Below are 25,082 nucleotides of genomic sequence, written 5' to 3' on the forward strand. Positions count from 1 at the left end.
AAATTTTGCAATTCACCTTGTATTCCATGCAGCTTTATCTTGGAATCAAACTACCAAGAGGGAATTTATCAAGTGGCTTACTGAAGTCCATTAAGATAATATCCACTGCCTTACCCTCATCAAGCGCCTTTGTCACTCCTCAAAATCTTGATCAAGTTTGTAGGAAATGACTTTGCAAAGCCATGCTGACTTCCCGAAGTAGGTCATGCCTTACAAAGTGTGCATTAATCCTATCCTTCAGTATTCTCTCCAAGGGCTTCCCTACCACTGCTATGAGGCTCACTGGCCTATAATTACCCCTATTTCCCTTCTTGAACAAGGGCAGAGCACTTCCTACACTGCAGTCTCCCGAGTTCTCACTTGCTGCTAGTGAGGTCACAAAGATCCTTGTCAAAACCCCTGCAATCTCCTCACTTGCTTCTTTCGATATTCTGTAATGTATTGGACATGCTTTTCAGATTAAGGCATAAATTTTCGAGCAACATAAAAAACAAGATTTTTTTACACAGTGAGTGGTAGATGCTTGGAATGGGTTACCAGGGTAATAGTGGAATAGGCACTTTAAGGAGCTTTTAGATACATGAACATGAAGGGAATGGATGAATATGGATGATAAACAGCAGGAGAGTATGCAGTATAAATCAGCATTAAGATCAGCACAACACCAGTCTTAAATGGCCTGTCAATATTGTACTGCTGTATCTTCTTTGAATTCCAGAGGTGAGAGCCTAGACTGCTGAAGTTCCTAGAATATCATAAGTGTGAAGACATGTACGGGACCAAGAACTCCAAAGTGCCATAAAACAGCTTTGCGTAGAAGTAATTCTAATTGTTTTCTTTTAAATATGTTATTTAATTTTGCCTATTGTATCCAAGACTGAGAATCTTCACTGCTGATCTATAAAAACATGTTTTGATGTGGTGTGAGGCATTGCAATCTATTTTTCCAGGAAGTACACACAAAGGGACTTATTTCACTCCTATCTTTCCTCAGGATCCAGGCTCCTTTTCTGGAAGTTTGCAATTACGCTAATTGGACTGATTGTAATTTTGAGCATCTTTGCATACTGGCATTGGACATCTGAAAGTACTGCTCATCAGTTGATAAAAGAGAGAGAGGTTTGCTTCCTCAAGAATTGGAACAAGATCCAGAACAGGTTCCCAAATCAATGTGAGGAACTATGGATACGCAGTGAGATTTTATTGAAGAATCATGCAGCCAAAGCAACACCCACTTGGCCTGCTGTACTAATATTTGCTGCTGCTCAGGATGCACAGAAAACCTTGCATTGTCTTGCACGTGAGGTCGCGGGGGCCTATGCCTCAGCCTTCAACTCTGGTGTGGTAGAAATTGATGGATCTGTACAGTACCTCAACAGCAATGAAATGAAGTTGGCCATGGACAGCCAGTTAATGTCTGAGTTTAATAAGGGAAGAAAGGCAGCAGTTATTTATCACTTTCAGGATCTGCCACTAGATTCTTCCCTTCTGTTCTACAAATACTGTGACCATGAAAATGCAGCCTTCAAGGACATCTCCATGTTGATCACAGTGACACTGGATAATTCAACACTGAAACCAGATTTGTCTCTTAAAACCACAGAAGAAATAGTGCACAACTTCCTCAAGAAGAAATTTTGCTCTGACACCCAGGCTGCACACCGTGAGGTGGCTGTAGACAAACTGAGTGGCCTGTGGAGCCGCATTGCCCATGTGGTGCTCCCAGTCAGGCCCGAAAATGAAATTGAAGCTAAGGGCTGTCCAGAGATTTAAAGAAATACACTTTTAGCACTACATTGCTAAAAATGTCTGGTTAGGTCAATTGTGGAGAATATTTTATAAATATTATCATAGATAGAATCTGGATCTTGTATTTTCTAGGGTTGGTGCAGAAAAATAATATATTTTGAAGCTCTGCTTATAAGAATTTGTATTATTATTACTACTGGTTTTTCTGTGTCCTCTTTAGCATATTGTTGTCACCTCTAACCCGAACTTGCGCAGCCAATTTATAGTGGCATGCAAAAGTTTGGGCACCCCGGTCAAAATTTCTGTTACTGTGAATAGTTAAGTGAGTAGAAGATGAACTGATCTCCAAAAGTCATAAAGTTAAAGATGAAACATTCTTTTCAACATTTTAAGCAAGATTAATGTATTATTTTTGTTCTGTACAATTTTAGAGTGAGAAAAAGGAGCACCATGCAAAAGTTTGGGCACCCCAAGAGATTTGAGCTCTCAGATAACTTTTACCAAGGTCTCAGACCTTAAGTAGCTTGTTAGGGCTATGGCTTGTTCACAGTCATCGTTAGGAAGGCCAGGTAATGCAAATTTCAAAGCTATAAATACCCTGATTCCTCTAACCTTGTCCCAACAATCGGCAGCCATGGGCTCCTCTAAGCAGCTCCCTAGCAGAATGAAAATTAAAATAAATGATGCCCACAAAGCAGGAGAAGGCTATAAGAAGATAGCAAAGCGTTTTCGGGTAGCCGTTTCCTCAGTTCATAATGTAATTAAGAAATGGCAGTTAACAGGAACGGTGGAGGTCTGGAAGACCAAGAAAACTTTCCGAGAGAGCTGCTCAAAAGAGAGCTGCTAGAAAGGCAAATCAAAACCCCTGTTTGACTGCAAAAGACCTTCAGGAAGATTTAGGAGTGGTGTGCACTGTTCTACTGTGCAGCGACACCTGCACAAATATGACCTTCATGGAGGAGTCATCAGAAGAAAAAGTTCCTGCGTCCTCACCACAAGATTTAGCGTCAGAAGTTTGCAAAGGAACGTCTAAACAAGCCTGATGCATTTTGGAAACAAGTCCTGTGGACTGATGAAGTTAAAATAAAACTTTTTTGGCCGCAATGAGCAAAGGTATGTTTGGAGAAAAAAGGGTGTAGAATTTCATGAAAAGAACACCTCTCCAACTGTTAAGCACAGGGGTGGATCGATCATGCTTTGAGCTTGTGTTGCAGCCAGTGGCACGGGGAACATTTCACTGGTAGAGAGAAGAATGAATTCAATTAAATACCAGCAAATTCTGGAAGCAAACATCACACTGTCTGTAAAAAAGCTGAAGATGAAAAGAGGATGGCTTCTACAACAGGATAATGATCCTAAACACACCTCAAAATCCACAATGGACTACCTCAAGAGGCGCAAGCTGAAGGTTTTGCCATGGGCCTCACAGTCCCCCGACCTAAACATCATTGAAAATCTGTGGATAGACCTCAAAAGAGCAGTGCATGCAAGACAGCCCAAGAATCTCACAGAACCAGAAGCCTTTTGCAAGGAAGAATGGGCAAATATCCCCCAAACAAGAATTGAAAGACTCTTAGCCAGCTACAGAAAGCATTTACAAGCTGTGATACTTGCCAAAGGGGGTGTTACTAAGTACTGACCATGCAGGGTGCCCAAACTTTTGCTTCAGGCCCTTTTCCTTTTTTGTTATTTTGAAACTGTACAAGTTGGAAATAAAAAAGTAACCTAGCTTAAAATATTAAAGAATTGTGTCATCTTTAACTTCATGCCTTTTGGAAATCAGTTCATTTTTTACTCGCTTAGCTATTCACAGTAACAGAAATTTTGACCAGGGGTGCCCAAACTTTTGCATGCCACTGTATATGAAAGATGCAATTTGAATGTTGGCTGTTGCACAACACTGTGTTATGCTGTGCGTTGCATAAAAGGAGAATCTGGCTGGATGGACTCCTGGAGCTTTCATTACTCTCACTGTTTGCTCCAACTGCCTCACCTCCAGCTATCGAACTATTAAAGTGTCTATTGTTACCGGTGGGAAAGTGAATTTTCATTCAGAGATGCATTTTCTTCAGAGCTTCAACATCTTTGTAATGAATAAACAAGTGTTTTGAGAGAATACTTTTAAAACCCTTTAGCTTTCTTTCTCTTTCATTCTAAGTGGTTAATAATTCACCAGAGATCAGTTATTAATCCAAACTATGTGCATAGCACCACTAATGTCCATACTTTGGTGAGAATAATCTGGGAGTGGAGGGTTGAGTTAATCAGCACCTTAGTAGTATCCTGGACAAGACTGAAAAGCAAACCTATTTGTGTAACCCCTTGACTGTAGTAATTCCATGTTCCACGGTAAAATTGGAGAGAAGATACCAGAAGAAGCTTGTTCACAGATAAATATTTGTGGGTTTGCTGGACCCAAATCTAATAAAAATCCAATTCAATTATTCCTGGTGCTATCTTGCATACTTCGATATTGTCATTGATAACCCATTCCATCAAAAGCGGCATCAACATTTTCTCAGCAAGCCGTTGGTGCTTTTATTCTGAAACCTATAGCAATGCTTTGAGTTGGGATTGTATATATTTTTATAAAGCTATTTTATGTATTTGTTACCCTGAGGAAGGTCCAAGATTTTCATCAAGTTGCATTTGATTAGAATTCATAATAAAAGCTTGTAGGAAACTTATGATTGACATTTTGTTCCTCTTTTGAAAACAAGTTTGATGAAAACACTACTTTTTTCCAATTTTTGTAGTGGAAATTTAAGTTCACACAGTGCCCTTGATTGAAGGCTGGGAAATGAAAGGAAGTTGTAGCAGCATGGAGATAAAATTGGCTAAGCAGCAAGAAACAGTGAATGGTTGTATATTAGATGGCGGAGAATTTGTACAGTGCAATTCTCTGCTCTCGCTCTCTCTTTCCATCTACTTATGTATATGTATCTATATCTCCAATAGGACTAGTGGATTAGCAAATTTCTGCACAACTGTATATTATTTGAATAATGCTAAACAAATTTTAGTTTTCTTTTTAAGCTGTTGCACAGTATTATAATAAATTTCCTCGATAAGTTTAAAGGGAATATGGGAAATGGGATGCTGGTCAGTTTAAAGACAGACACAAGCAAGACCCCTTAAAAGTTGGAAGGAGCATGGGACTTGGGCCCCTGTGAGCTGGAAAAGGACACATCAATCATTAACTAAGCCAGATACAGAACCATCAGGTTTTCTGAATGGTTGGATCAAGGACACCCGTACAGCTGCACATTAATGCAAATATATAATCGGCCAATCAAGTGGCAGCAACTCAATGAATAAAGGCATACAAACATGATCAAGAGGTTCAGTTGTTGTTCAGACCAAACATCAGAAAGACCATGGAATGATTGTTGGTGCCAGATGGGGTGGTTTCTCAGAAACCTCTGATCTCCTAAGATTTTCTCTAGAGTTTACAGAGACTGGAGCGAATAACCAAAAAAAAAATCCAGTGACTGGAGTTATGCTGGAAAAAAATGCCTTGTTAACGAGTGAGGTCAGAGAATGACCAGACTGGTTCAAGCTGACAGGAAGGTGATGTTAACCAAAATAACCACACATTACAACAGTGGTAAGCAAGCAGTAGAGCATCTCTGAATGCACCTTGAAGTGAGCTACAACAGCAGAAGGCTACAAACATAACCACTTTATTAGGTACAGGAGGTATTTCCTCTAATGAAAGATCTTTCTGCACCTTTCTCATTTTTCAAGGTTTAGCTTTAGTGTATGATTATTTCTGGAAAACCCTAAAATGTGTGAAGAGCGTCTGCAATATTCACATCCCAACCAATGTATACACTTGGAACACAACTTCTAAAGGTAGGTTGTCATTTCTCTTATAAATTATCTGGCTCTATGTATCAACCTGCTTTGCCATGTACTAGTTTTGATCTCTACTTGTCTCGGTCAGCTACAATGTAACATGATGAAGTTGTTAGCTGTTGAATGCAGATTTCAATCTGACTAATAGCTACTATTCAATCTCCATTTCAAGTTTTACTTCTGTAAATGAAACATTGGAGTTATTACTAAATTGACATTCAAACAATTATTAGCCCACTCTTTTAAGTTGATTAAGATGAAATTGTCACTTTTACTGTTTTTTTTCTATATAAGGACTGTCTTTATTAATTGTTGGGAATATTGCTTTCCATTCAGGTGCAAAAGAGAATTAGAATCAGCTTTATTACCATTGTCTTATATGAAGTGAAACTTGTTTTTGGCAGTGGTACAAAGCAAGTACAAAATTAAAATAAACTACTAAATAAATAGTGCAAAAAATGAATGTGCTAGTGTTTATGTGTTCATGGACTGTTTGGAAATCTGATGACAGAGGGGAGGAAGATGTTTCTGAATTGTTGGGTGGGGTCTTCAGGCTCCCCTACCTCCTCACTGGTAGTAATGAGGAGAGAACACGTCCCAGATGTTGAAGGTCCATAGTCATGGTGTCACCTTCTTGAGGCACCACTTGAAGGTATCTGTGATGGTAGTGAGGGTTGTAGCTGTGATGGATCTTGCTAAGTTTCTGACCCTTTGCAACCAGTTAGAAAGCTCACCACTGTACACATGCATAAAATTGGAAAGAATCTCCTATCAGCATTATTGTTATCCTTGTTGAACTATCTTCTCGTTTAATATTCTGATCACCTAAATCTTTAGTCACGTTCATTTTTAAAAATTATTCTTATTTTTTTTTATATATGTATCTGGTTTGAAGTGGCAGCTCCCTATACGATAATTTTAGCTGTTGGGATCTGAGGGTAGAACAGAAGGCAGAAATCAGAGATAGGATTCAGGCGAGGCAGTATTTAGGAAAGCATTTAAGGGTGCAAGTCTAAAACCAGTGCCCTAATCTTAAACAATGGGAAAGACGATAGGAGGACAAAGCAGGCAAAAATGGACTTGCGAAACTAATTTACAGGAGTAAAGCAGAGGACTTCTATTGCAATATCTCTTGGATCTATGCATAGGTATATTCCAATGAGAAAGAAGGGAGAAATCTGAAATGACCTTTACACTAAGGATTAAAAAAACAGTCCCAGGCAAAATAAAACGGTGAAAGAGGGCCAGGCCCTGGACTCTTAATAGATTGTATTCAATCCTGCAGATATACTAAATAGAATGGTTGTAGTTCACCAACAGTCCCCCTTCTGGAAAGTCCTGGAGGATAGGAAATCAGCGAATATAACTTGTGTAACAAGCAGAAGGGAGATAGAAAGCGGGATATTTTCACCTACCACCCCACTAGCCTCTGTGTCCAGCACATAATTCTCCATAACCTGCCATCTCCAAAGGGATCCCGCCATGAAGCACGTCTTTTCAATGCCCCTCCACTTTCTGCTTTCCACAGGGATCAGTTCCAATGCAACTCCCTCGTCCATTCGTCCCTCCCCACTGATCTCCCTCCTGGTACTTATCCTTGCAAGCAGAACAAGTGTCACACCTGCCCCTACACCTCCTCCCTCACTACCATTCAGGGCCTGAAACAGTCCTTCCAGGTGAGGTGACACCTTCACCTGTGAATTCATTGGGGTCATCAACTGTATCCAGGGATCCTGGTGTGGCCTCCATATATCCGTGAGACCCGATGTAGATTGGGAGATCGCTTCGTCGACCACCTACACTCTGTTGCCAGAAAAAGTGGGATCTCCCAGTAGCCACTCATTTCAATTCTACTTCCCATTCCCATTCCAACATGTCAGCCCATGACTACCGTGATGAGGCCCCAGTCAGGTTGGAAGAGTATCACCTTATATTCCATTTGGGTAGCCTCCAACCTGATGGCATGTACAGTGGTTTCTCAAACTTCTGGTAATTGCATCGCCCTCCTCTCCTTCACCATTCCCATTTCCCTCTCTGATCTCATCTCCTTACCTGCCCATCACCTCTCTCTGGTACTCCTCCCCCTTCCCTTTCTTCCATGGTTATCTCCCCTCTCTATTAGATTCCCTTTCTCCACCTCTTTCAACTTCCCAGCTCTTTCCTTCCCCACCCCTCCCCCTTTCTCAGCTTCACCTATCACCTGCCACCTTCTAACACTATTGTGCCAGAAATCCCAAACTTCTATTGGCACTCTTCATTAGTCCCTTGTGCTGTATACTTATTTTGTAATTTATACAGTAGTAATATTATGTCTTTGTATTGTTTCTACCAAACAACACACTTCATGTCATATAAGATAATGATAATAAACCTGATTGTGATTGCTCATGGAGTAGCACATACAGTTTGCACTTCTTATTTAAAATGTCCTGCCATTGAGGGTGTACAGAAGAAGTTCACAAGGCTGATACCGAGAATGCAGAGGTTAAGACCATAAGACATAGGAGCAAAATTAGGCCATTTGGCCCATTTCATCATGGCTGATTCGTTTCCCTCACAACCCCATTCTCCTGTCCTATACCCATAACTTTTCATGTACTGAGTAATCAAGAACCTATCAACCTCTGCCTTAAATACACTCAATGACTAGGCCTCCATAACAGCCTGTGGCAACAAATTCCACTGATTTACCACCCTCTGGTGAAAGAATTACCTCAACTCTGTTGTAAATGGGCATCCCTCTATTTTGAGGTTGTGGCCCTCTGTCCTAGGCTTCGCCACCAACGAAATAATCCTATTCACATCCACTCTAGGCCTTTCAAGATCCAATAGGTTTCAATGAGATTCCCCCTCATTCTTCTAAATTCTAGTGAGTACAGGCCCAAAGCCATCAATAGCTGCTCATATAATAACCCTTTCATTTCTGTGAATTATTCTTATGCACCTCCTCTGAACCTTCTCCAATATCAGCACATCCTTTCTTAAATAGGGGTCCCAAAACTGCTCACGATACTCCAAGTGAGGGCTCACCAGTGCCTTGCACAGCCTCAGCATTACATCTTTGCTTTTATATTCTAGTCCTCTTGAAATGAATGCTAACATTGCATTCGCCTTCCTCACCACCAATTCAAACTGCTAATTAACTTTTAGGGAATCCTGCACAAGGGCCCCAAAATCCCTTTGCACTTCGGATTTTTGAATTTTCTCCCAATTTAGAAAATAGTCTATGCTTTTCTTTCTTCTGTCAAAGTGCATGCCCATACACTTCCCAAGACTATATTCCATCTGCTACCTCTAGCCATTCTCCTGCTCCATCTAATTCCTTCTGCAGATTCCCTGCTTCCTTAACCTTATCTGCCCCCCACCTAGTTTTGTATCATTTGCAATCTTGGCCACAAAGTCATCAAATCCATCATCCAAATTGTTAACATACAACGACAAAGAAGCGGTCCCAACACAAACCCCTGATGGAATGCAACCCAGGGTACTGAAAGAAATAGCAGAGGTTGTAGTCGGGGCTTTGGTGATAATTTACCAAAATTTTCTGGACCCTAGGCAAGTCCTGGCAGATTGGAAGATGGTGAATGTCATGCCACTGTTCAAAAAATGATATAGGCAAAAGGCAGGTAACTATAGGCCAGTTAGTTTAACATCTGTAGTTGGGAAACTGCTTGAAGCTATCATTAAAGAACTAGCAAGGCATCTAGAAAGAAATGGATCCACCAGGCAGACGCAGCATGGATTCAACAAAGGCAGGTCCTGTTTGACAAACTTACTGGAGTTCTTTGAGGATGTAACAAGCGCAGTGGATGGAGGGGAACAGATGGATGTTATTTACTTGGATTTGCAGAAGGCTTTTGATAAGATGCCACATAAAAGACTTATCCATAAGTTGGGCATAGAGTTGGGGTGATCTATTAACGTTGCTAAAGAATTGGTTAACTAATAGAAAGCAGAGTTGGGATACATGGGTGTTACTCTGGTTGGCAATCAGTGGTGAGCGGTCTGCTGCTGGGGTTGGTGCTGGACCTGCAACTGTTCACGATATACATTAACGATCTGGAAGAGGAGACCGAGTGTAGTGCATCTAAGTTTGCTGATGATACTAAATTGAGTGGAAAAGCAAATTGTGCAGAGGATACAAAGAGTCTGCAGAGAGATATAGATAGGTTTAGTGAGTGGGCAAGGGTCTGGCAGATGGAGTACAATGATAGTAAATGCGAGGTCATCCATTTTGGAAGGAAAAATGGAAGAGCAGATTATTATTTAAATGGTAAAAGATTGCAGCATGCTGCTGTGCCGAAGGACTTGGGAGTGTTCGCTCATGAATTGCAAAAGGTTGGTTTGCAGGTGCAGCAGGCTATCAAGAAGGCAAATGGAATGTTGGCCTTCAGTGCTAGAAGGATTGAGCAGGAAGATTATGCTACAACTGTATAGGGTACTTGTGAGGCCACATGTGGAGTACTGCATGCACTTTTAGTCTCCTTATTTGAGGAAGGATATACTGGCTTTGGAGGCAGTGCAGAGGAGGTTAACTAGGTTGATTCCAGAGCTGAGGGGGTTAGACTATGAGGAGAGATTCAGTCACCTGGGACCATACTCAATGGAATTCAGAAGGATGAGGGGAGATCTTATAGAAACATATAAAATTATGAATGGGGTAGATAAGATAGAGGCAGGAAAGTTGTTTCCACTGCTAGGTGAGACTAGAATGAGGGGACATAGCCTCAAGATTTGGGGGAATAAATTTAGGATGGAGGTGAGAAGAAACTGCTTTTCCCAAAGAGTGGTGAATCTGTGGAATTCTCTGCCCAATGAAGCAGTGGAGGCTACCTCAGTAAATATATTTAAGACAAGGTTGGGTAGATTTTTGCACAGTAGGGGAATTAATGGTGGAGATGAGTCTATTGTCAGATCAGCTATGATCTTATTGAATGGCGGAGCAGGCTCGACAGGCCAGATGGCCTACTCCTGCTCCTATTTTAATCTTCCTATGGAACACCACTAGTTACTGGCAGCTAATCCAAAAAGGATCCCTTTACTCCCACTCTTTGCCTGCTACCAATCAGTCAATCCTCTATCCATGCTAGTATCATTCCTGTAATGCCCTGAGCTCTTATCTTGTTTAGAAGCCTCATGTGGCACCTTGTCAAAAGCTTTCTGAAAATCCAAGTACACAACATCCATTGATTCTCCTTTGTCTGTCATAGAAACATAGAAAACCTACAGCACAATACAGGCCCTTTGGCTCACAAAGTTGTGCCAAACATGTCCCTACCCTGGAAATTACTAGGCTTACCCATAGCTCTCTATTTTTCTAAGCTCCATGTACCTATCCAAAAGTCTCTTAAAAGACCCTATCATGTCCGCCTCCACCACCGTTGCCGGCAGCCCATTCCACGCACTAACCACTGAGTAAAAAACTTACCCCTGACATCTCCTCTGTACCTACTCCCCAGCACCTTAAACCCATGTCCTCTTATGGCAACCATTTCAGCCCAGGGAAAAAGCCTCTGACTATTCACATAGTCAATGCCTCTCATCATCTTATACACCTCTCATCCTCCGTCGCTCCAAGGAGAAAAGATCAAGTTCACTCAACCTATTCTCATAAGGCATGCTCCCCAATCCAGGCAACATCCTTGTAAATCTCCTCTGCACCCTTTCTATGGCTTCCACATCCTTTCTGTGGTGAGGCGACCAGAACTGAGCACAATACTCCAAATGGGGTCTGACCAGGGTCCTATATAGCTGCAACATCACCTCTCGGGTCCTAAATTCAATTCCACGATTGATGAAGGCCAACACACAGTACGCCTTCTTAACCACAGAGTGAACCTGTGCAGCTGCTTTGAGCATCCTATGGACTTGGACCCCAAGATCCCTCTGATCCTCCACACTGCCAAGAGTCTTACCATTAATACTATATTCTGCCATCATATTTGATCTACCAAAATGAACCACTTCACACTTATCTGGGTTGAACTCCATCTGCCACTCCTCAGCCCAGTTTTGCATCCTATCAATGTCCCGCTGTAACCTCTGACAGCCCTCCACACTATCTACAACATCTCCAACCTTTGTGTCATCAGCAAACTTACTAACCCATCCCTCCACTTCCTCATACAGGTCATTTATAAAAATCACGAAGAATAAGGGTCCCAGAACAGATCCCTGATGCACTCCACTGGTGACCAATCTCCATGCAGAATATGACCCGTCTACAACCACTCTTTGCCTTCTGTGGGCAAGCCAGTTCTGGATTCACAAAGCAATGTCCCTTGGATCCCATGCCTCCTTACTTTCTCAATAAGCCTTGCATGGGGTACCTTATCAAATGCCTTGCTGAAATCCATATACACTACATCTACTGCTCTTCCTTCATCAACGTGTTTAGTCACATCCTCAAAAAATTCAATCAGACTCGTAAAGCAAGACCTGCCCTTGACAAAGCCATGCTGACTATTCCTAATCATATTATACCTCTCCAAATGTTCATAAATCCTGCCTCTCAGGATCTTATCCATCAACTTACCAACCACTCCCACTTGTTATTTCTTCACAGGATTCCAACAGATTTGTCAGTCAAGGTTTTCCCTGAAGGAAACCATGCAGAGTTCCAGCTATTTTGTCATGTACCTCCAAGTACCCCAAAACCACATACTTTGCAATCAACTCCAACATCATTCCAACCAGTGAGGTCAGGCTAACTAGCTTATAATTTTGTTTTTTTTTTCCCTGCCTCCGTTGTTAAAGTCGAATCTGAATAAAACTCAGGAGACCAGCTTCTTATAGTTACAACAGTTTATTGCTCACCCTCCTGCAGGAGTTTGAGACCCAGTTGTCAAAGGGAAGGCAAGTAAGTACTGCCACCATCCGACAAGTGGGCCCGTTCCCTCAGGTTAAAGCCATATATTCATATATAGTAAGCCCCATACATTACTGTTGCAAGATGTTATTTGAACTGGTACACCCACCAAGTCCGTTGGTGCAAAACTTAGTTACAGATAAGACAGTCTGCTAGATCAAGGCTTAATTACAAGTGGATGTGCTGTCCAGTCCTTATCAATTATTCCCTTTGCTAGGCCCTGACTTAGTTATAGATGGATGTTCCTTCCTATCCTTATTGGTGAGCCCTCCTTCCCCTACTCAAATGAGGGTACAATGTACAATGTTATCAAACTCTCAATGTCTCTCTGCAAACCAGGGAGAACTATAATGAGTCTGTCTTAGCTGGCTGCTGAAGACAGAATTTACTTCAGTTCAAAATTATTCTTTTAGCCAGAGATTACATAGGTTCAAAATGATTTTTATATATCCTCAATTCCTCACCCTCTCTTTTTGAAGAGTGGAGTAACACTGCATTTTCCAGTCTTCTGGAACCCATGGCAGAATCTATTGATTCTTTAAAAAATCATTACTAATGCCTCTACAATCCCTTTAGCTAACTCTTTTAGAACCCTGGGGTATAGTCCATCAGGTTGTAACTACTTTCCGACATTTCAGTTTCCCAAGCACTATCTCCCTAGTAATAGCAAACTTCTGGCATATTACTAGTGCATTCCACAGTGAAGACTGATGCAAAATACTTATTCAGTTCATCTGCCATTTCTGTGTCCCCTGTTACTACTCTCTAGTGTCACGTACCCCGAGATGGGTTAAAGAACCAGCAGAAATGGAAAACACTTTGGAGTCCAGTATTGCTATTAACTAATAATATTTATTAGTAACTACACAATACAGTAACATAAATATAGATAAATCAAATGATTTATATAAGTTAGCAATGATTATATATAAGTAAGTGTGGAATATATATGAAAACCAAGCTTCTTCAAGTCTAAGGGTAAATAGATGGTCTTATGACAATGAGTAAAGTTCAGTTCAATTCATGATAATGTGGTGGAATCATCAACCCAGGCAAGGGTGGACACATGGACAAATCCCCATCGGTCAATCCCTTTTCTCACTGCAAGAGCTACTGATCAATCCTCCAAAAACCCACTTTTTCTGCGGGCACAACAAAGCTCATTCAGTGTTCTAAAACATGTGCCTGAGGTCTATTATCTGACCTCCTATTTATCTCACCGTACTGAGTATCAACTGACTCTCAAATAACTCCTATCTCTGTCTGTGTAAGAATGTACTAGCAGGCAAATGTCCTTGGAGAAAGTATAAACACGCTCCACCAGAGAAACTATAACATCGATTGTCCATCAAATAACTCCGCCCTCGGTCACCATAGCGACTTACGAGCTGCTCGGTGCTCTCTCTCTCCAACTCAGCAAAAAAGTTAGTCTCAGTTTCTCCTCGTGCCTTAAAGTGACAATCCAAAAGTTATTCATCTCTCTCTTTTCAAAACAAGATGTCGGTGTCAAATACCTCTCTCTCTCTCTTTTCAAAAGCACAGTTCATTGGGGTAATTCAGGACCCCGTCACACTAGTGTCATTTTCCAGTGGTCCAATATCTGCTCTCACTTCTTTTACCCTCTATATAAGACCATAAGACAAAGGAGCCTCATGTGTGGATATATATCCAAATATATCTGAAAAAATCTTTTCATATCATTTTTGATATTATTGGTTAACTTGCTTTCATATCTCATCTTTTCCCCCCTTATGGTTTTTCAAAATTTCCTAATCCTCTAACTTCCCACCAACGTTTGCTCAATTATATGCCTTCTCTTTTGCTTTTATGCTTGCTTTCACTTACCTTGTTGGCCACAGTTATGTCATCCTGCCTTCAGAGTACTTTCTCTTTCTTTGGGATATAACTATCCTGCGCCATCTGAATTGCTCCCAGAGACCCCAGCCATTGCTGCTCTGCCGTCATCCGTTAGTGTACCCTGACAATCAACTTTGGCCAGCTCCTCTCTCATGCCTCTGTAATTTCCTTTCCTCCACTGCAATACTGAATCTTCTGACTTTGGCTTCTCCCTCTAAAATTGCAAGGTGAATTCTATCATATTATGATCACTGCTTCCAAAGAGTTCCTTTACCTTAAGCTCCCTCATCCAATCCGATTCATTACACAACACCCAATCCACAATTGATGATCTCCTAGTGGGCTCAACCACAAGCAGTTCCAAAAAAGCCATCTTGGAGGTACTACACAAATTCTCTCTCTTGGAATCTAGCATCAACTCAGTTTTCCCAATCTATCTACATACTGAAATCCCCCATGACTAATGTCACATTGCCTTTTTGACTGCTTTCTCTATCTCCCACTGTAATTTGTAGACAACACCCTGGCTACTGTTCAGAGGTCTGTAAATAATTCCACCAGGGTCTTCTTGTCCTTGCAGTTTGTTAACTCTACTCACAAGGATTCACCTTCCAATCCAATGTCACTTCTTACTTGGGATTTGATTTCATTTTTTACTGGCAGAGCTACTCCACCTTCTGTACCTACCTGCCTGCCTGTCCTTTCAATAGATTGTGTATCCTTGAATATTAATTTCCCAACTACAATTGTATTTCAGCCATGACTCCATGATACTATAACATCATACCTGCCAATCTCCAAGTGCACTACAAGATCATCTACCTTATTTCATTAACTGCATGCAGTCAAATGTAGACCTTCAGGTGGAGGCGGAGTTATGATGGCACTCAATGGCGACTTCTTGGAGTTCAAATGCAAAAATAGCTTAATTTCTTCCTCTGATGTCTCTCCTTTTCCTGTTCAGGGTGGATGGGGTTTTGTTGAAGACCCTGACTTGTTACACCCAGACTTCGGCTCTTTGGACCAACCGCTTTTTGAAATCCCAAGGACGCAGCTGAGAAGACAAGCGCACCTTCCGTATTCTGAGGCTTCGCAGCCCCGTGGACAGGCTGGTGCCGTTGACTGAAGTGACACGGGAGAAAACGGAACATTGGATCAGCTGTTGGGGGCTCTGTACTTGGTGAATTATGCTCTCTCTCTGGTGGGGAAGTTTGCTGTTGATTCTCTAGTCGGAGAAAAAAAGCCAGCACAACAGACTTTATCATCGTAAGTCAGTGAGTTGTTTTGTTATATCTCCCTTATCGCTGTGAAAGGTGTCGGGTGAAGATTAGTTTGTTGTACTACAGATTATGGTCTGTCTTCGGGGCTTTGCTATTGCTTGCTTGGTGGGGTGGAGGGTACTGATGTTTTTTACGTATGTGGGTGAGGGTGGGGGAAGGTCATTGCTTTGCTGCTGCTTGTACATGGGAGGGGGGAGCAGGAGGGCTTTGGGTTCTAAAGTTTTTACCCTCACTCATTCTTTAGGGCACTCTTCTGTTTTCGTGGATGTCTGCAAAGAATAAGGATTTCAGGTTATATATTGTATACATTTCTCTGATAGTAAATGAAATTATTGAAACTTCAGTCCCATATTTGTTACCCTTTTCAATTCTGTCCCCCTTTTACACAAGAAGAAAGTTTGTGTAGTTGGGAAGATTCTCCTTTAATTCTAGAAGAATAAGAGGTGATCTTATTGATTCTCAGGCCATTGAGTCATACAGCGCCACAGCACAGAATGGGAGGATGGATTCCAAAAAGGTACATTGGGGTTGGCAGGATGGATGACGAGAGTAAATATGTTTTATTATTGCCCCAATTTTTCAAACATCTCAATAAGAGCTACTTCAATGCCTTTGAATTATCAGATCCCAGTTTTGTAAGGTAAAGGACAGTAGTCTAAACCATGCTGTGCTTCTTGCTGAAATAACAAATGACAACAATATTATCAAAACTAGTGCACTAATTTTGCATGTGGGTCATCAGTAATCTTGTTATGATTTCAGTACATTTTCTGCAATGTAGCATAAAATCTGATGATAACTTTGAGGTAAATATTTTCCGATAGAGGAACAGCAGTACACCATGATGTATCAGGTAAAAGAGAACAAGCTGGGCTATTGCACAATATTATAATGTGAGTGTAATTATATTAGGAAATGCCATGAATGTGCCACGGAAGCATAGAGGTTAGCGCAACGCTATTACAGCTCAGGCCATTGGAATGCAGAGTTCAATTCCGGCGTCCTCTGTAAAGAGTCACTGTGCATCCCTCTTGAGGGATGTGGGCGTTTTCCTTGGGTGCTCCAGTTTCCTCCCACAGTCCAACGATGTACCTAGTATGTTGACTGGTCATTGTAAATTGTCCTTGGATTTGGTTGGAGTTAAGTCGGGGTTGTCGGTGGTTGCTGTGGTGCCGCAGCTCAAAGAGCTGGGAGGGCCTACTCCCCACTATATCTCTAAATATAAAAAAATTATTAGGATGCCACGGTAGCGAGTTGTTAGTGCGGCGCTAATACAGCTTAAAGTGTCAGAGCTTGGAGTTCAATTCCAGTATCTGCTGTAGGTAAGTTTGGACATTCCTTCCTGTATACATGTGGGTTTCCTCCCACAGTCCAAAGACATCATTGGTTAATTGGCCTGAAACGTCGACTGTACCTCTTCCTAGAGATGCTGCCCGGCCTGCTGCGTTCACCAGCAACTTTGATGTGTGTTGCTTGAAATTCCAGCATCTGCAGAATTCCTCATGTTTAGGTATCTCATTTGCTTCTTTGTCTATCACTCCTTATATATACTTGTCTTGTTATAAATTGAATTAAGGATAGACATTGAGCACTGTCTAGCAAACGTTAGACAGATAGGAGTTGGGGTAGAATTGCGACGCATGATAAGAGTTCATTGGTAGTGTACTAACAGCCTTGGCAACTTTTTTTCATCTAAAAAATCTATCTTATCACAGAGAGCTGTGAATCTCTTTCCTAGTGGTTATGGAGGTAAGATTACTACAGCTGCTTCAGAAACAATTTTCAAAGAATTACAGTATCAGAAAATTGAGGGCCATGGGAAACTGGTACAGAAGTTGAGGCCAGCATAGATCAGCCATGATCACATTGAATGGTGGGGCAGGCTTAGGAGCTAAGTCGCCTAGTTTTGCTGTTGCTCCAGGTTCCAGTATCTGCAGTCTCTTATGAGCTCGAGATTTACCCTTAGTCTTTAAGATAAAAGAAAACCTGTGGTTAACCGAACCTTAAAGGAAGATTATGCTGGTAACAGTCAGTCAGTTGAAAGAGACACAGAATTGTTAAAACGAATTGTATCTCTCGCCACAGATGCTGCCTGAGCATTGTTACATTTTCTGTATTGTTATTGCCGGGGGCTCATCTGTTCCATCCTTGCACTACCCTTTCCACCCATTCGTTTGACACAGCATGGCCCGAGAAAGGCGCACAGAACGCGTGAGGGGGCCGTCCAGGCTGGGAGTTACCAGAGTTACCCTGGCCATTCGGTTCGCACTGGGAGAGCCAGAACACCATGGGTGCCGTTGAAGTAAAGCGGACGGGAACCGAAGCGAGCGGCACCACCACTCCGGCCTCCCCGGTTGACTGAGCGACACTTCCGGTCGCTGGCGTCACTACCGGAAAGGGTTTCTCTTTCCCTCCGGCTGTTCGGTCCCTGCAACTGGCTGAGCCGACAAGATGAAGCCCGGCTCCCCGACCCAGGCGCGCAGAGGTGAGGACGGGCTGGAGGGTCACCGTCGGTGCCCGGGGCTGCCGTGACGTGACGTTAAGTGGAGGTGGATATGGAGTGGGTCGTGGGGGGAGAATGCAAATCAAACGCGGAAGTGGGCCTGCCGGCGAGACAGAGGGAGGGAGGGAGTGAGAGAAAAAGTAACTTGTTCTGTTGTTCCAGTGTACGTACATTGGATTAAGAGAGTTTGGTCTTATGCTCAAGTAGGGAGCTCCTAAACTGGGGACAGCCAGAATGCTGAAATCTGTTTGTGGGAAAGCAAGCCCGTGTACTTTGTTCCATTCCACTCATCTCCTGACTCCCAACTTTTAAGATTACAAGCCGAATATGGGGACTTTTGCTCACTACCTGAGCTTAATGGTTGTGCTTGAACTGCACGAACAAAATCTCATTGCACAGTTAAGGAATACAACAGATGGATGGTGCAAAAACAAAATAGACAAGGATATAAGGAAGAGAGATGAGGCTATGCAGTCTCTTCAGAAGTGTTATTCAATAAAATGGTAGCTAATGTGATCTTAGCTCAACACTTTCCTGCCTGGTTCACCTAACCTTCGACAGTTGTGTTGTTCAAGCAACTTTTTATCTCATGCTTGAATATATTTAGAGATTTAGTTCTCTGGGTAGAAAATCCCAACGGTTAATGATTATCTGAGAAAAAGGTCCTTCTCATCCTTGTTTCACAGCCTGATAGCGAAACACCAATGCTCTTAAATGGAAAATCCTCCAAAAAGTAGTTACGGCCCAGTCTATCATGAGTAAAGCCCTCCACTGTTGCTCACTGTTGCTACACAAAGTGTTATCGCGAGAAAGCAGTATCCATCATCAGGGACCATCACCACCCAGGACAAGTTCTCATTGCATATAAATTCCCTGTCCTTGGAGCCTAAACCGATGTATTATCAGAAAATCTAGTATCAGTCTGTTCTACAGCTAGAGAGATTCAGTGTACAAGTAATGCGGGGGATCATCAGGAGTACAAGAGGTTTCTCTTTTAATGTTAACCTTTTGAAACTGATCAGCAAACAAGATTTAAATCAGAACTGTGGCATTGGGACCAAGTCCAAGCCTTTGAAGTTTACAACAAAGTATTCTGTCATCCACGGTATCTGGAGATATTTATTTGGTGCAGTAATGTTACAACCACACCTCAACAGATCAGCAAAACAGTGTCAATGCATTTTTACATAGGAAGAAGAATATATGTCCAAAGTCCTTGAGCTAAAGTTATAACTGCTGCAGCAGGAATTGATTTTAAAACCAGAATTAAAAGAAAAAAAAACTGGAAAGAGAGAAAGAATTTGTGTTTGTGGCAAAGCTAGTTTTTAGAAGGAAGTAGCAATGGTGAGCTGTGTACTTTCTGTGTGAGTGCCTTTCTATAAAACAGCTTGAAAGCCACCTTTCAGAGTTGAATGTCTGCTATTTTACTGAAAAGCAAAGCATCCAGATTCAGGAAACCTGAAATAAAACAGAACATGCTGGGTGTACTCAACTGGCCAGATGGCATCTGCGCTTCCACATTGGTATGGAAACACCAATGCCCTTGAACGGAAAATTTTACAAGAAGTAGTAAATAGAGCCTGGTCCTTCACGGGTAAAGCTCTCCCCACCACTGTACATCTACACAGAGCGTCGTTGCATGAAAGCAGCATTCATCATCGGCGACCCCCACCACCCAGGTCATGTTGTCTTCTCACTGCTGCCATCAGGAAGAAGGTACAGGAGACTCAGGACTCAGCCACCAGGTGAAGGAACAATTATAAGGCTCTTGAACCAAAGGGGATAACTTCACTCAACTTTACTTGCCCCATCATTGAAATGTTCTCACAACCTATGGACTTACTTCTAAGGACTGTTCATCTCATATTTTCAATATTTATTGCTTATTTATTTATTCTTTCTTTCTTTTTATATTTGCACCGTTTGTTACCTTTTGGTTGAACAGCCAAGTTGGTGCGGTCTGTCATTGATGCTTTTATGGTTATTATTCTATTATGAGTTTATTGAGTATGCCCACAAGAAAATGAACCTCAGGGTTGTATATGGTGACATATATGTACTTTGATAATACATTTTCAGTGAAGTGTGTCACTTGTGTCTTTGGCAAACACAGCCCAAGGACGTGCTAGGGGCAGCCTAAAAGTGTCACTATGTTTCCAGTGCCAACATGGCGTGTCCACAATTTGCTGACCCTAATCTGTGCATTTTTTGGAATGTAGGAAGAAACTGGAGTGCCCAGAAGAAAGCCACAGGGAGAGTGTACAAATTCCTTACAGACAGTGGCTAGAATTGCCGGGTCTTCACTATTCCCTCTGACCTGCCCCTCTCTGAGGCAGAATGTTCTGCCCTCAGTAAGGCCTCACCTTTGTACCCTTGCACCCACAAAAAAGGCCTCCTCCTCCCCCCCTCCCCCAGCTTGCTCTAACTTGTCATCTTTTTTTCCGGTCCTGATGAAGGGTCTCGGCCCGAAACGTCGACTGTTTACTCTTTTCCATTGATGCTGCCTGGCCTGCTGAGTTCATCCAGCATTTTGTGTGTGAGGCTTGGAATCCCAGCATCTGCAGATCTTCTTGTTTTATTCGCACAATGTGGTTAGCCAGGAGGTCTCTGCCTGTTGCAAAATAGATCGTGTTGTTGGTTTAAGTATTAATATTGGCCAGTGCAGAGAGTAGCCTTGTTTCTCTTCACATTAGTGGTGCTGATCATTTACAACACTATCCAGAATGCATGCTGTTGCTGTTTTTCTCATTCTTCCTGGAAACGGCTATTATGTGTCAATGTGAAGGCTTTTGCAAAAAGAATTTGGTTCGGTATACTTCTGAGTTGTGAGATTAAGAACTTGACTCCCGCTGAGATTTGAACAAATAGTGAAGTATAATATAATGGAGATGGTACAGAGGTGGAGGTGGTATTTTTCAGATCAGAAATTGTACTGTCCATCAACTCCCACAAGAACCCGATAGATACTATAACAATTTGTCACAGGTAGATACTATACAATTTTAGGAATTCTGGGTTTGTAAGTGGAGGCATAGAATACAAAAAAACTTTAGGAAGTTACAACCAGTTATGATCACAGTTGGGAAAAAAAGTGTGAAGACAGTGGAGAGGGCTCAGTAAAGGTTTCCTTGAAATTTCCTAAGGAAGAGAGAATTCAGTTAAAACTTTATACTAGCGTAGAGGTTTATAAAAATGTGAGGTGCATAGACGGTCTTTTTCTCAGGGTTCGGACAGTCTAAAAGTAGGGTGAAAAGTGAAAGGCTGAAGGGGATCTGAGGAGCAAGTTTTCCACACAGAGGATGTGAATGGAATGATCTATCATAGGAGGTAGTAGAAACAGCTACAGTTTGGGCAGGTGTAAGGATAGGAAGGGTTTTGAGGGCAAAACACAGGCAAGTGGGACTAGTTTAATTAGCATGGCAAGTTGAGCTGAAGGGCCTGTTTTTGTGCTGTAGAACTTCGACAGTACAACTCCAAAAATATAGACCAGAGAATAGGAGGTTTTGGTTTATGAAGCAGAGAGGACTTAGAAGAAATTTATACTGGTGTGCAAATTTTTACCAATATTTCATTTTACATTATTGACATTAGCAGAGGAGTAAAACACCAGAGAACACATTTGAAATCAAGGCAAAATAATCCCTGGTTATTATGAATGTGAAGTTTAGTGTGAAGAAATGTGATGTCTTGTTTAGATAGAAAGCTAAAGCAAAATAATATAGAATAAAAGGTACCTCTTAAAAGAAGAACTGAAAAAAATGTAGGGACTTTGAAAGCTCAACGTAAATTTATTATCAAAGTACATATATATCACCATATACAACCCTGAGATTCATTTTCTTGTGGGCATACTCAGTAAATCCAAGAAACATAGTAAAATCAATGAAGGACCGTACCAACAAGGCAGATAAACAACCAATGTCCAGAAGACAACAAACTAAAGAAGATAATAATAAATAAGCAATAATTATTGAACTGTCCATAAATCAGTTTCTCAGTAAGTCAGAAACATGCACCTTCTATTTCTCCCTATATCGTATCATTTTACATTTGCGAACTATCATTTTTTTTTAGTTCCAATGAACCTTAGCTATTCATAATTAATGTAATGAAATGTCTGCTGTATCCAGTCATAAATGAAAACCTTGAAACATGTTCGTTCATTCATAATCTGGATTCCCCTTATATATTTATTTTTGTTAACAGTTTAATCTGCTCATTTTGTTCAACTTTATTTTGTTGTTGTGGGTCGAAGGAGAAATTCAGTTCTCTATGACTCCATTTCTCTGCAGGCTATTAACAGCCTTTAGATTTTAATGAATTTGTGTTTGTTCCCATGCTCTCTGTCAAAAGAAAGGTAATTTCTGAGCACTTCCTATGTCTTTCAGTAGTAATGTCTCCTTGAAGTCAGTTACAACCATATCATTCCCTAGGGGGAAAAGATTCCCCCAAGTCTCTTGCCGTAGCACCTTCAGACTCCAAAATATCAAATGCTTGGCCTTCCAGTCCTCATAGCACTTTTGGCGCTACCAAATTGTTTGATGATACACTTCAGACTGTCTTTGATGTTCATGGCTCCAGTAAAACTTTTCTTAATTTGGTCATTCTTCCTTCAGTTCAAGGAATATAGATTTGAATGATGGTGCCAAGAAGCTTGTTGGATTACAGAAATCTACCCCAGTTCTCCCCTATTTCCTCTGTCTCTGTTTCTAAGCCATAGAAAGACTTTGAGGACATATTCATAATTGAAATTGAAACCACATGTTCAGTTGTCTCTTTTGCTCAACTCCCTGATCTTGTATACAAAGCCAAGTGTGGCCAAAGGTTCTTATTGCTCTCATCTGACTATAGCTTTGAGTTATCTCTTATCTGCCTTCATGCCCTCAACTGATTGTCCTTCCTTGTTAGGTTAATTTTCTGCTCTCTCAACCAACTTGTCATTAAATGTCTTTCTGTTACCATCACCAACCTCACTTCTACCCAATAAAACACCCTTTATTTCAGATGTTATTCACTCAACTCAAGTACGTGGTCCTTATTCCTGCAAACCTTTGTCACGTTACCCATTCATGTTTTTTCTCATTGGCAAAGAAATGGGCTGTTCAGCCCACTGAATTCCAACTGACCATCAGCTACCTATTTATCTGAAATTTATGTTAATCACATTTTCTATTCTCCCCACATTCTCCTCGAGCCCGCTCGGATTCTTGTTCTCACCAACCCACATGGAGTCACAGAATACTACAGCACAGAAGTAAGCCCTCCAGTCCACCTAGAGTGTGCCGAACTATTTGTCTGCCTAGTCCTGTTGTCCTGCACACGGTCCATAGCCCTCTCATCCATCTACTTATCCAAATTTGTCTTAACTGTTGAAATTGACCCCACATCCACCACTTCCTCTGGCAGCTGGTTCCACACTCTCACCACCTTCTAAGTAAAGAAGTTCCCTCTCATGTTTCCTTAAAACATTTCACCTTTTACCTTTAACCCATGACTTCTTGTTGTAGTCCCATCCAACTGCAGTGGAAAAAGCCCGGTCGTATTTATCTTATCTATACCCCTCATCATTTTGTATATGTTTTTCAAATCTCCCCTCAATCAGAATCAGAATCAGGTTTATTATCACCGGCTTGTGTTGTGAAATTTGTTAACTTAGCAGCAGCAGTTCAATGCAATATATAATATAGAAGAAGAAGAAGAAGAAAAAAATAAATTTATTACAGTATACATTGAATAGATTAAAAGTCATAAAAAGCAGAAAGAATATGTATTTTAAAAAAGTGAGGTAGTGTTCACTGGTTCAATGTTCATTTAGGAATCGGATGGCAGAGGGAAAGAAGTTGTTCCTGAATCGCTGAGTGTGTGCTTTCAGGCTTCTGTACCTCCTACCTGATGATAACAGTGAGAAAAGGGTATGCCCTGGGTGCTGGGAGACCTTAATAATGGACGCTGCCTTCCTGAGACATCTCTACTTGAAGATGTCCTGGGTACTTTGTAGGCTAGTACCCAAGACGGAGCCGAATAAGTTTACAACTCTCTGTAGCTTTCAGTCCTGTGCAGTAGCCCACCCCCCCCCCCCCCAATTCCAGACAGTGATGCAGCCTGTCCAAATGCTCTCCACGGTACAGTACATCTATAGAAGTTTTTGAGTGTACTTGTTGACATGCCAAATCTCTTCAAATTCCTAACGAAGTATAGATGCTGTCTTGCCTTCTTTATAACCGCATTGATATGTTGGGACCAGGTTAGGTCCTCAGAGACCTTGACACCCAGGAACTTGAAACTGCTCACTCTCTCCAATTCTGATCCCTTTATGAGGATTGGTTCATGTTCCTTCATCTTACCCTTCCTGAAGTCCATAATCAGCTCTTTTGTCTTACTGACGTTGAGTGCCAGGTTGTTACTGTGGCACCACTCCACTAGTTGGCATATCTCACTCCTCTATGCCCTCTCATCACCACCTGAGATTCAACCAACAATGGTTGTACCATCCCCAAATTTATAGATGGTATTTGAGCTATGCTTAGCCACACAGTTATGGGTATATAGAGACTAGAGCAGTGGGCTAAGCACACACCACTGAGGTGCACCAGTGTTGGTCATCAGTGAGGAGGAGATATTATCACCAGTCTGCACAGATTGTGGTCTTCCCGTTTGGAAGTCGAGGATCCAATTGCAGAGGGAGGTACAGGGGTCCAAGTTCTTCAAACTCTCAATCAGGATTGTGGGTTAGCTGGTGTTAAATGCTGAGCTATAGTTGATGAGCAGCTTCCTGACATAGCTGTTTGTATTGTCCAGGTGATCTAAGGCTGTGTGAAGAGCCTTTGAGATTACATCTGCCATTGACCTATTGTGGCAATAGGCAAATTGCATTGGGTCCAGGTTCTGTGTTCTATGTTCCAATGAATAAAGTCCAAACTTGTTCAACCTTCTGCTATAACTCAGGTCATCAAGTCCTGGCAACATA

At 41.6% G+C, this 25,082-nt stretch overlaps 2 protein-coding genes across 3 annotated transcripts in view; both read left to right on the plus strand.

The window, feature by feature from the left end:
- Positions 1-5,586, plus strand: part of LOC134354660 (torsin-1A-interacting protein 2-like) — a 115,480-nt gene extending 109,894 nt beyond the window's left edge. Inside the window, exon 20 of the mRNA XM_063063747.1 lies at positions 995-5,586. Coding sequence (XP_062919817.1) covers positions 995-1,773 — 779 coding nt within the window. The 3' untranslated portion in view covers positions 1,774-5,586. The remainder of the gene's footprint in view (positions 1-994) is intronic.
- Positions 5,587-17,994: 12,408 nt separating this feature from the next.
- Positions 17,995-25,082, plus strand: part of LOC134354659 (torsin-1A-interacting protein 2-like) — a 30,771-nt gene continuing 23,683 nt past the window's right edge. The window contains exon 1 of one of the 2 annotated variants that reach the window (XM_063063744.1): positions 17,995-18,097. In XM_063063744.1, the coding sequence (XP_062919814.1) occupies positions 18,064-18,097 (34 nt within the window). In that variant the 5' untranslated portion in view covers positions 17,995-18,063. Of the gene's footprint in view, positions 18,162-25,082 lie in introns of both variants that reach the window. The other variant, XM_063063745.1, reaches the window with a different exon arrangement.

The sequence above is a fragment of the Mobula hypostoma genome, chromosome 12, assembly GCF_963921235.1.
Source record: "Mobula hypostoma chromosome 12, sMobHyp1.1, whole genome shotgun sequence".
Taxonomy (NCBI): Eukaryota; Metazoa; Chordata; class Chondrichthyes; order Myliobatiformes; family Myliobatidae; genus Mobula; species Mobula hypostoma.